Source organism: Malania oleifera, chromosome 12 (genome assembly GCF_029873635.1).
Source record: "Malania oleifera isolate guangnan ecotype guangnan chromosome 12, ASM2987363v1, whole genome shotgun sequence".
In the NCBI taxonomy this organism is placed as follows: Eukaryota; Viridiplantae; Streptophyta; class Magnoliopsida; order Santalales; family Ximeniaceae; genus Malania; species Malania oleifera.
The window spans coordinates 62,089,301-62,100,682 of NC_080428.1; the positions used below are offsets into that span (position 1 = coordinate 62,089,301).

At 35.0% G+C, this 11,382-nt stretch overlaps 2 protein-coding genes and 1 non-coding gene across 6 annotated transcripts; 1 reads left to right on the forward strand and 2 right to left on the reverse strand.

The window, feature by feature from the left end:
- Nucleotides 1-924: 924 nt before the first annotated feature.
- Nucleotides 925-997, reverse strand: TRNAV-UAC (transfer RNA valine (anticodon UAC)). Its single transcript has one exon. It is a non-coding gene; the product is annotated as a tRNA-Val (tRNA).
- Nucleotides 998-2,136: 1,139 nt separating this feature from the next.
- Nucleotides 2,137-3,955, forward strand: LOC131144889 (tetraspanin-19-like). Of its 3 annotated transcripts, XM_058093822.1 has the most exons (7): nt 2,137-2,298; nt 2,399-2,632; nt 2,706-2,805; nt 2,936-3,016; nt 3,096-3,200; nt 3,359-3,553; nt 3,658-3,955. In XM_058093822.1, exons 2-7 carry the CDS (start codon nt 2,466-2,468, stop codon nt 3,667-3,669), a joined length of 660 nt encoding a protein of 219 aa, XP_057949805.1. In that variant the 5' UTR covers nt 2,137-2,298; nt 2,399-2,465; the 3' UTR covers nt 3,670-3,955. The 3 variants fall into 3 exon arrangements, with proteins under 3 accessions (XP_057949805.1, XP_057949804.1, XP_057949803.1); XM_058093821.1 differs by having other exon boundaries at nt 2,172-2,632; nt 3,093-3,200; XM_058093820.1 differs by having other exon boundaries at nt 2,189-2,298; nt 3,359-3,955.
- Nucleotides 3,956-4,311: 356 nt separating this feature from the next.
- On the reverse strand, nt 4,312-8,976 carry LOC131144888 (sphingolipid delta(4)-desaturase DES1-like). Of its 2 annotated transcripts, none has more exons than XM_058093818.1 (2): nt 8,541-8,976; nt 4,312-5,396 (listed from the first exon to the last, which is right to left on the reverse strand). In XM_058093818.1, the coding sequence occupies exons 1-2, from the start codon at nt 8,694-8,696 to the stop codon at nt 4,566-4,568; spliced, it is 987 nt and encodes a 328-aa protein (XP_057949801.1). In that variant the 5' UTR covers nt 8,697-8,976; the 3' UTR covers nt 4,312-4,565. The 2 variants fall into 2 exon arrangements, with proteins under 2 accessions (XP_057949801.1, XP_057949802.1); XM_058093819.1 differs by lacking the exon at nt 8,541-8,976 and adding an exon at nt 7,961-8,309.
- Between the last annotated feature and the right edge of the window lie 2,406 nt (nt 8,977-11,382).

The window sequence follows — 11,382 nt, forward strand, 5'->3', positions numbered from 1 at the left end:
TAGGTGCGTAAATGATGTAATATTAAAAGATATATTAAAGAATAAACATATTCATGATAAATTAGGAGTATTTTCTATAGAAGATAATGGAGGAACGGCTTAGATGCCTTTGTAGGTCAAGTAGTGCTTTGGGAAGGAGGAGTGAGCTTTATGCTGTGAGAAATAATAGATGCGAGAGTAAACGTAAAATAACTTGAAACGAGATGGTAGGAATTTATAATGACCTAATTTTGGTTGAGGAAATGGTCATGTAAATTGGCCAATAAGAATTATGCAATCAACATATTCATGATGAATTAGGAGTATTTTCTATAGAAGATAATGGAGGAACGGCTTAGATGCCTTTGTAGGTCAAGTAGTGCTTTAGGAAGGAGGAGTGAGCTTTATGCTGTGAGAAATAATAGATGCGAGAGTAAACGTAAAATAACTTGAAACGAGATGGTAGGAATTTATAATGACCTAATTTTGGTTGAGGAAATGGTCATGTAAATTGGCCAATAAGAATTTATGCAATCAATCCCATTTACCTATTTAATGAGACTTAAGGTTTTGTTTGTTGTTGTTGCTGTTCGAGTATGTTGCCAAAAAAAATGCATTTGCATATCGAAGAAGGGGTTTATAGAAATGAATTATCTCAGCTCCTCATTTTGTCATAGGCTTCTAGTTTTGGCCTCTGCTAATCAGCTGCCATCATTGAAAATGTATTGCTTAGGAAACTTACTCAATTCCTTTTCAAGCATTTTCAGTTTGCTATAAAAGGCAAACACGGGATAACCCAAATCCATTAGAGTACGTAATTGGACCTACATTTAATACCTCTTTTCAAAATTTTAAAAAATAATAGCCGGTTAGGAAGGAGAAAATTGGAATTTTTCATGACCAAGCAGTTTGGTGAAACATTTAAGAAAAATTTGAAAGGGAAAATGATGCTGCCCAGGATCGAACTGGGGACCTTTAGTGTGTAAGACTAACGTGATAACCACTACACCACAGCATCTGATGTCTGATGATGCCTCCTTCTCCCCAAAAAATTCACCTTATCTAAATATTAACTTTTTTAAAAAAGAGAATTTTAAATTAATGACAGGCAACATAAAAAAAAGAGTATTCATTCATTCATTTATTATATATTTTGTTTTCTTTTTTATAATCTTATACTGCCAAACAAAAAAAAAGTGGATTGCGTTCTGTATTTACTCCCCCATTTTATTCATGATTTCAAAATTTTAATTATGACAAATTGATTCTTGAATATTGAAATTAAAAATTTATTACTATCAACCCTTACTGTTCTCCTTTGAGGAGACGACTCCTCTAGGGGTGGGTCTTCCTATGGAGATTTTTATACCTAATTGTTTTTTATGCCTCATGCTTAGTTGGCTATGCATATTTGTTCTGGCATGTGAGCTTGATTCTTGTTGTACATGTTAGTTAGGGGTGATTGCCCCATTAATTAATCAAATTAACTGAAAATTTTTAATTAAAAAATCTCAATAATCAAGTCGAACTAAAATTTCATATAACTCACACTCAAAATCGATCGAACCGAATTTTGGTTAGATCAATTAATCGATTTTAACCAATTTAATATTTTAATATATATATATATATATATATAATATACATAAATAAATATTATTAATTTATACAATTTGATTAATTCAATTAACTGAACTGAAAATCCAAAGCATTGCATAGAGGCATTTTCCAAAAAAAAAACTATCAAAGTTGAAAAATGAAATTATACAAAAAAGTAAATTTTTGTGTTTGGTTATCAAGAAAAGTGACAAAAAAGTATAAAAAAAAATATCCGAACAATAATAAAAACTTGACTTTACTTGCACTATTATTTTTTTTTCCTTAATTTTTAACCATATTTAATGTTTAAAAAAATTTTAATGGCATTTGATATAGAGAGAAAATATAATTAAAAATAATTTTTTTATATATTTTCTTTCCATTTTCTTTATTTAAATAGAGTCCTTCATCCAAGCGAACCCTACTGATGTTGAAATTCAGCAAAACTCTTTGGTGTAATTTACCCATAAATAAACAAATGAAATAAATAAATAAAAGGATTTAGATGGTGATGAAAGGGACAAACTATATAAAAAACAGAGGACGCACTTTCTCTGAACTTTCCATCCTCCCTTTTCATTGCTCCACTCATTCTACTCTCCACATATCAGCTTTTGGCATATTGCTTAAGCCAAAAAAAATTTTAAGACTTTTGGCATACTTCAAGAATTCCCATAAGAAACTGCTCAATCTTAATTTCATAGGAATGAAAAGAACCTCGTAGGGGAAAAGGAAAATTTTTGTACTTGTGTGTTTCATGCTGCAATTCTGCTTTCTCAGAATCAATTTCTGATTTCTTTCTTTTCCTCAAAATTCTCAGATTTCCCAGAATTTCTGCTTCTCTCTGCTAAAGTCTCCTGAGTGCAGCTTAGGCTTTGGCTATAGTGATGGAAAATTTTGCAAGGAGTTGCCTGCAGTTTCTCTTGAAAATTTTGAATTCCATTATGGGAATTTCTGGTATTGCCATGATCCTGTATGGCTTGTGGATGGTTAGAGTTTGGCAAAGAGACATGGGCGGCTCACCGTCCGGCGAGTTTAATTCCTCTGCTCCATGGTAAACCTTCCTATTGCCATCTTCCATTGTACCAAATGGGTTTTCTGTGCTTACCCTGTTTATGCAAATGCAGGTTTATATATAGTTTTCTAGGCACCGGTATTGCCTTGTGTCTGATAACATGCTCAGGTCATGTTGCTGCAGCTTCTGCAAACAGCCATTGCCTTTCTTGTGTATCCTTATTCCTTACCTTCAATTCTATTGTGGCTTGCCATTGCCAGTTCATACCTGTCTTGGATTTTTCATTCTCTTTTTATTTTGGGTAATTTGTTTTGAATGATGCCTGACCTTGAACAAGCACAGTATACAGTGATCATATTTGTGGTTCTCCTGTTGGAAACAGCAATGATAGCAGATATATTCTTAAATTCTGACTGGGAGAAGGTAAGGTGTCACCATGAGCACCCTACTTTGCTCCCCTACTTCTCTGTTCTGTCACTAACATCTATGGCACCTTAAGCAGGACTTGCCCGATGATCCAACCGGAAGGTTCAACGATTTTAAAGATTTTGTGAAGTCAAACTTTGATATCTTCCAATGGATCGGTTTTCTGATCATTTTAGCACAGGTATCTCTGCATATAGATATAGTTTGCTCCTCTTGAGGACTGCCTGGCTGAATGTAAACATGCATGCCCTTCAATATAGGATAAAGAAGTTTTCATGTTTTGTAATCGTAGACAGATTCGTATGTAGATTTTGAGGGAGTACCCATTTCTGCCTGCAGGGACTTTGTGTTTTGTTGGCCATGGTTCTGAAAACTCTTGGGCCAAACATGAGAGCTGATTATGATAGTGATGCCGATTATGCTTCGGCTAGGCTTCCGCTCCTAAATCACCCTGCTCAACAGCTTCCATATGTCATCGGCGACCCTAACTTTGCCTCCAAAAATGATTCTTGGAATGAGAAAAATTATGAGAAGGTGAGGGAAGTTCTTGATAACATAGATTATGGTAGTGCAACGGGTACTGCTTATGTATTGGGCATGTGATTTCTCTCAAATACTGTGTCTTTCATCCTTCACAGGCAACCAAGTGAAGCTGACTGTAAGAGTTCCCACTTTCATGTGGGGAAAGTGCATAAGGCCTGCAACTACCAGTTCATCGAGGTGGCTATATCTGCTGAGTGAGCTGCCGGATGAAATGGAAGAAGAGAGTTTAAACCAGGAAATCAGCATACACATGCAGAATCTTAAAACTAAATTTTGGGGTTTAAAATTCCTAGTGTATTTGTGATTAGTTCTGTTTGTGACGATGAGGACATAGTCCTTTGTAAGTTGATTTTTGTTGCTGTTAATGAAAATTTTGGTTATAATTAATTATAATTCCAGTGTGCTAAAAATAAGGGTGTTCTTAATGCAGGAAAATTACAGTTTCTTGAGAATTAACACACCATGGAAAACACCAAAAAACGAAAGAAAGAAACAAAACAAAAGGAATTGATTCTTCAACAGTTAAAAAGTGCAACCACAAAGCTGTTAAGCATGCTGGTCTTCCATTTTCTTTACATCCATCGAAAAAAGTGCATCAAAAATACATTTTACGTCCATTATTTCACAACTGTATCAACATTTTTCCCTTTTCTAGGGGGTGTCAAGAAAAAAAAAACCCACTTCCATATAAAAACAAGAACCTATCCAACGTCACCCCCAAAAATTTAAAAAAAAAACACAGTACAAGATTAGACAATGAATGCATTCACATCCAATTTCTTGCTAAAGTACGTGTTTGAATGATCAGCCGAAGAATGTTCACCCACTCTTTTAAGTCTAAAACTAGAGCATAGAACAACAATGAACCCTCAAGAATATTACAAGCAAGAAGCAAAAAAATTCAAAAAGAATTTGCATCAACTCACAGGGAAAGAGGAAAGATGGGGAGAAAAATGAAGAATAACAATCATGAGAGCTTTCTTTGCAGTCTATATTCTATATTCTATTCTGATTTCTTTGCAGTCTTTGACACCTTTCTTTTCATCCGGCTAAAAGGCCCAACTGTCCTGTCCATAATATACATGTAAATAACCTGACTCCAAGATTTGTACGACTCTAAACCCTCATAATACTCCGGTGCAATCTCCTTCACCTTGTGGAGCTTGTTCCCAGGAATCCTGGGGAAATCATGGTGCTCATTGTGGTATCCCACACTCCATGTAAGAAGATTCAGAGGACCATAATAAGAGTATGTCTCTTGTTCAGTCGTGAAGACATAATGTTCTGAGATGAAGTGACCAGCCATCGGGTGCATTCCACCCCCAACAAAAGTGGAGAGGATCATATAAGCAAAAGACTTCCAGCCCCAGAAATAGACAACGGCGGCATCAAGGGCTAGTTGGATAACCAAATTGGTGAACTCCCATAAACCAGGTGGTTTGGGTTTGATAAATATAGGCCGCAGAGCATAAAAGAAGAGCTGTAATATGACCCATATGGATTTTGTTACGACATTTCTCACAAGTTGAGCCTCAATATGGCTTGGCACATCCATGTCAATACCATCCACCCCTTGGAAACGATGGTGCTCAAGGTGGTACTTTTGGAATGTTACAGACATAGGTACACCAATGGGTAGGTTAGCAAAAATCCCAAGCCAACGGTTGTAGACTGGAGTTGAGAAGGCAAGATTATGGCTGAGCTCATGGATGGCTAAGAAAAGGTTGTGATTGAGAAATGAGCCAAAAAAGTATGCAACTGCCAAGATCTTCATCCAACCAGCATTGTGGAGTAAAGTGGCAGTCCAGAGCTGAAGCAATACAACCACAGTAATCTGCAACACCACAATTTTTTGAAGATAAAAACCATAAATCAAAAACCAAATAGTGTTCGATACAATCAAATACTCTACATAATGTATAGAAAAGTAATTGCAATATTCAGTCTTCTAATATATCTATTAAGGCATAATTTTACACAATTCATGATACAAAACAACTCTTTATAAATAGACTGATATTATCCCATAGTTTTTTACTTTTTAAACCAGCACACCCAGCCGTATCCTCCATAACGCCATCAAAACTGATGCAAAATTCAATCTCTCCTTTAATTTCCCTCAACCCTCAAAGCTCCCAAAAAATCTAAACCAGCCACTCTCCTTGGGTCATATTCTAGATGATATTTGGGTTGTCTCCTTTCACTATTGTTTTTCCCATTTCATAACTTCCCAATTCCCATTTCCTTGTGTTATTATGCAACCGTTTTCTAATGAGGCAGCCTATGCAAAGTCAACCATATTAGATGGAAAGGCAATGAAAGCAAAACCACATCAGAGTTAATTTAGATATTTGGTGGTTACATTAGTATACCAAAACAAAAAGTAGTACAGTTTCTTATAAGTTACTAAGCATACCAAAAATTGCTATACAAAGAGCAGCATGACTTAATAAGACGCAGCTATGTAGGGGTTGAAGAATTTCTAGAAAACTGCCCCAAGTGTGCGTGCACACCCCTGTGTTTTTTAGTTGACCTGGTACACTGCCCAATTCAGCTGTCATCTTCTGTAGTTCCGTATCCTCAAGTGAATAGATCCACATGCCAAACTAATATGTAAGTGCACTAAGGACTCGAGTACTAGGAAACGTGGCAAAAGTCAAATGGTACTATTTCTTCTAATAACACGAAAAATGGAATCATTTTGCATTTTCATTTTGGTAAATTGCAAATAACCTCCATTGAGGAAAAAGACAACCATCATTTTTCATTTCCAAAACTAGAATAAAGATAACCACCACAGATTATTTTATAACAGAAAATAAATAAATGGATATAGGGAGATTAGCTGGAAAGAGACATGGCCAAACAAGGAGGAATAGAAATCATGGTTCATGAAGTTAACAAAAAATCATGCATCAAACACATCAGAGCATCATAGAGAAGGATGAAAAACAATCAAGTGAGAGCAATGTATTTTGTTTCTTATAAAAAAGGGAAAGATATAACACATAAAAGAGCCTCCAAGGGCCTTCAACTGATGATTATAAAAGGAATAACTTTAACTGGGGCCAACACACACTCTGTGGAATGCAAAAAATTATATAAAGAACTCTAAACAAACTACCCCCCTAAGGTGTTGGATCCACCCACATGGCAGCACCCCCAAGGGTGGCTCTATTACTAAATGCAATGGTCTCAGCCCAACTCTGGTAAGGTTTGTCCACTTTGGCCTAATGGTTTTGCCCCATAAGAGGTACCTCACAACTAAATCATCCTTATACGGTCAATATCTCCCTAGTACATGCCTAATGCAGTACCATGACAGACTCCTGACCTCCGAAAAATGTGAAAAACCTAGTCACAAATTTTGAAGGTACACATGGCATGACATAGTCAGATGAAGGGCCCACTTATTTGAATACAAAAATGAAACACGAGAAATATACCATTTCTGTGCTCTCAGAAAAAAATGCTTGGCAAAATGAAATAGAGCACTTAATTCTACAAAAGGTAGTGCGATGCTAGTTGAAAATTACAATTGCATAGAAAGTATAAATCAAAATTTTGTGCTTTAAAGAATCATTAAAAGGAAACTAATGAGCAGCAAATGAATCAAGTTGCTATCAGCTTTAAAAAAAAAAAAAAAACCAAAATTTACATTAAATGTGTAAGATGGTAGACATTTCCTAAAACATTAATTGAAATACAGCAGTCAACATCAACCAATCGACTTAAAATCCAACAGAATTAAGAGATAGAAAATTCATACTTCATAGAATTGTTTTTAAAGTAAGTTCATCCCCGAAGGAGAAATTTAAAAAAAAAAAAATGAACATGGGTTCATTAGTAAAAATCATAATTGATCAAAACCTTAAAAATTTAGAGCCGGAAACATATATTGCAATCAAATCATTAATCAAAAATTGATGGCAAAAGAAATAAGCATTAAGAGGAAGAAATCAATTTTTCAAAAATTTTGCGTAGTCAGGAGCACAACATAATATCTGATGCAGAAAAAAAAAAATTATAGATTAAAAGTTAAAAGAATCGAAGATTGAAGTAGACAATCTGATCTTTTTGTCCATATAAATATGTTAAAATGGCACCTAAGAAATCATAAACAAGAACAAACAAAAATTGGGAACTTATTGAATGACCGACCAAACAGACGAGAAATAGATGAAGCTGCTCATAATTAAGACTATACAGTTACACACATCGTCGAAGAATTCAAAACATGCCCTAAATTGTCAAAACAGTTCCTTTACAAGCGGAAAAGAGAAAAGGAATCCATTTGCCCAAATAATTTGAAAGAGTGAAAAAGAATAGTACAGAAAGAGTAGTTATTGTGAATCTGTGATGTAAGAACAACAACAACTATTGGTTTTTCAAACCGACCTCTCTGATAGCTTTTCTGCGAACACCAAACATGCCAGAATTTACAAAATATCTTAGGACAAACATGATATGCCCAAAATATGATTCGGAACCTTTAACCCAACAAGAAGCACAATAAAGAAGATGAGCCAATGAGAAATACCAAAAGCAAAACTTTCTTTTCTGTCAAATCAACATTCGAAAGCGAACGCCCACTCTGGAATCTTAAAAAATTGGAGCAACTTTGGCAAAATGAATAAAGCTGTACACAGAAAACGACACAATACACCAAAATATCTCGCAAAAAGACTGCCTCAAACACAAGAAAGCAAACACACCACCCCCGCGGCGGGGGAAAAAAAGCTTCGCATATCCTGAACAAAACACCATCAAAGAGAGAAGTTAACTCCAATGAAAGGAGCCACGAGAAAAATAAAGTAAAAAGTAAGAGAGAAGAAAGAAAATGCAGCAGCGGAAATGAACAAAAGAACAAATTGAAATTCAAATGATAGGTCGAACTAAATCACAAGCACACAAAGGTCGAACTAAATCAGCCGCATTTCCACAGATCTACAGTAATATCAATAAAGATAGAACAAACCTTGAGGAAAGCCCAGGGATCAGGGCCAAAGAGCTCTTTCATTTGAGGGTACTGAGAGAGGATCTGACGCCTACGAGACGCGTGCGGTTCGTCCGTGTAAGACCAGAAGAAGTCGGTCGCCATTACTCCTTCCTCTTCTCTCTCTTCCCCTCCCATCTATCTCCCTCTCTCTCTCACCTCCCTCTCCCAAGCCTCCAACTGATCTGACTCGTTTCTCTCTCTCGCGCTCTCTCTGCTTCTTTTTCCCCTATGGAGATTTTCTTTTCTTTTCCTTTCCTTTCTCCCTCCTCTGGCTTTAATACTCCTGAATTCAAATCGTCCGAGAAAATAGCGTTCAAAATGGGCCAATTTTCCGAAAATAGTGGCCCATTTTGTCTGGCCCACGTTGTCGGGTCCTCTCTCTCTCTCTCTCTTACAGCTGAGATTTGAAGTAGCCAATGCCAGATTGCATTTTGATCACTTATTAGGGTCATTACGCGGTGTGGAGCTGGCACTGGGAATGGGCTTGGACTTTGGTTGGAGGCCCAAATTAATCTTGGAGTTACACTTCTTTTTTTCATTTTTGAAAAAAGAGGACAGCACCTACTATTTTTATTAGAAAATTCATCACTACTGACGGAAGAATACCGTGGTTCCAACTTGAGACTTGAGAACAATAAAATCTAACCCCAAGACTCTAAAATTTTACACATGACTAACAAAAATTAAACTATCAATTTTCTCCTTTATATTTTAATTAAACTAAAAAATAATTTCTTCCATATCTTAAAACACAAAGGTCATTCTTCCATTTTTACAGTCTTGTGTTTGCAATCTAATTGCTCACATGACTTTCCGTCTTCCTTCAGCCACTACATTATAGCATTGTCTTCCTCTCTAGTATTATGCTTTTGCTTTGTCTTCCTTCAACCGTTGATTTACTTGCATGCCCTTCCACCACTTTTAGTTGCTCACAAGACCTACCGTCTTCCATAAATTTCTTTCATCCAAGCAAGTATTCGAGGTAGATGTGAAGGAAGTCTCCTCTAGATCAATCGGTCTCCATGAAGAAAGAGTGTCAAAGGTTTCTCTAGACGACAAAACACATACCAGGTTAGCCCAATTTTTAAGTTTCAATTTTATAATTCCATGTACCCTCTTGTATGTATTTACATAGGAATTGATTTTGGTAGCAACCATACATGAATGCTAAAGACATGAAATATAATTTTCAAAATATGAATATTAGTTTTGTATTAGAGCACATTCTATTTCCACTGTGAAATCCATGATTATATATCTACAATGTTTATTATATTTGGGAATGAAGGATTGTGTGTACGATATTTGATAAAATACTCGTGAGAGGTTCATTTTCATTTATAAAATTTATAATTCCACATGCATCCCAAAAGTCAAAAAGTAAATGTACACTTCTTCCCATCTCAACCTAATATCTATACGAATTCTGATGGTCTAGCTTCCACGTCTCCCTTGCAACATTCTAACGGTTCAACTTTTCCTTCCCTTTTTTCTATTCCATTTACCCGAAAATGGAATCCCTATAAATGTGACATCCCACTTTGATGCCTACATACAATTGTGGAAGCCAAACTATTGACAACCATTTTTTGTCTTCTCCCATAACTTTGGTCTATCCTTTCTGTGCCACATACCTACAAATTGATATCTTCAAATTCATTATATATACTCAACTTGAACTATCTGCTTGTGTTCATCATTTTGTGCATCGTAGAGAGATTAACTAACTGCAAAGAGTTGAAGTAAAGACTTTTGTTTTATATAATCATTAGCAAATTAATTTGAATTCTAATATAGAATTTTTAATGATTTTACTTAATTTCAATTTTTACATTGCTCTTAATTTCAATATTTACATTGCTTCTAAAATAAATCAATAATGAACCTTAAAAAATGACCTAAATTCTCAAAATGATTAAAAAAAAATCAAAATTTCAATTGTAGTGTTCGTTACAAATTTATGAAAAAAATTTCCACATATATCCCAAAAGTCAAAATTGAATGACCACCCCTTCCAATCTCTACGTAATGTCCATACAAATTCTGATTGTTTAGCTTCTCCCTCCCCTTTGTTACATCCCAATTGTTTAACTTCTCATTTTCTCTTTTCTGTTCTGTTTAATTATAAATGGGAGTCCCTATAAATGTGATAACCAACTTGGATTCTCATATTCAATTATGAAAGCTAAACTATTGACAATTATTTTTTGTCTTCTCCCTTTGATTTATCGATCCTCTTTGTACCACATACCTATAAATTGACATTTTCAAACTACTATTATACATACTCAACTCAAGTTACCTACCTATATTCATCGTTTTGTACCTGTAGAAGAGATCAACCAAGCACAAAGAGTTGAGATGAGATCCTTGTTTTGTATAATCACTAGCAAATTCATTTGAATTCTAATATAAAATTTTTAAGGATTTTAGTTAATTTCGGTTCTAATGTCACTTTAAAATGTCAGCAAACTTTAAAAGAAAAAATTTGTCTAAATTTTATAATCTAGCTTAATTTTAGTTCTTATATTACCAGTCTTAAGTTCCCTAATGTAGGACAAGTGGGGAAGAAGAAGAAGGAAATTGATTTAGGAAGGGGTTTCAGGAAGAAATAAGGGAAGAGAAAGGTTTGAATTTGATTTGGCATTGTTTTGTCTTAAAAAGAATGAAAATTTGTTGTAAGATGTTGATCATAATTACAAATCAGATTGTGGTTTTGATTGTATGGTTCATTATTTGGAAAGATGAGTTTCAACAAAATAAAATTATGCATTTTGTTGGAAATTAACACAGCAAGCCTCCTGGTTTAATGCGAGTTTTT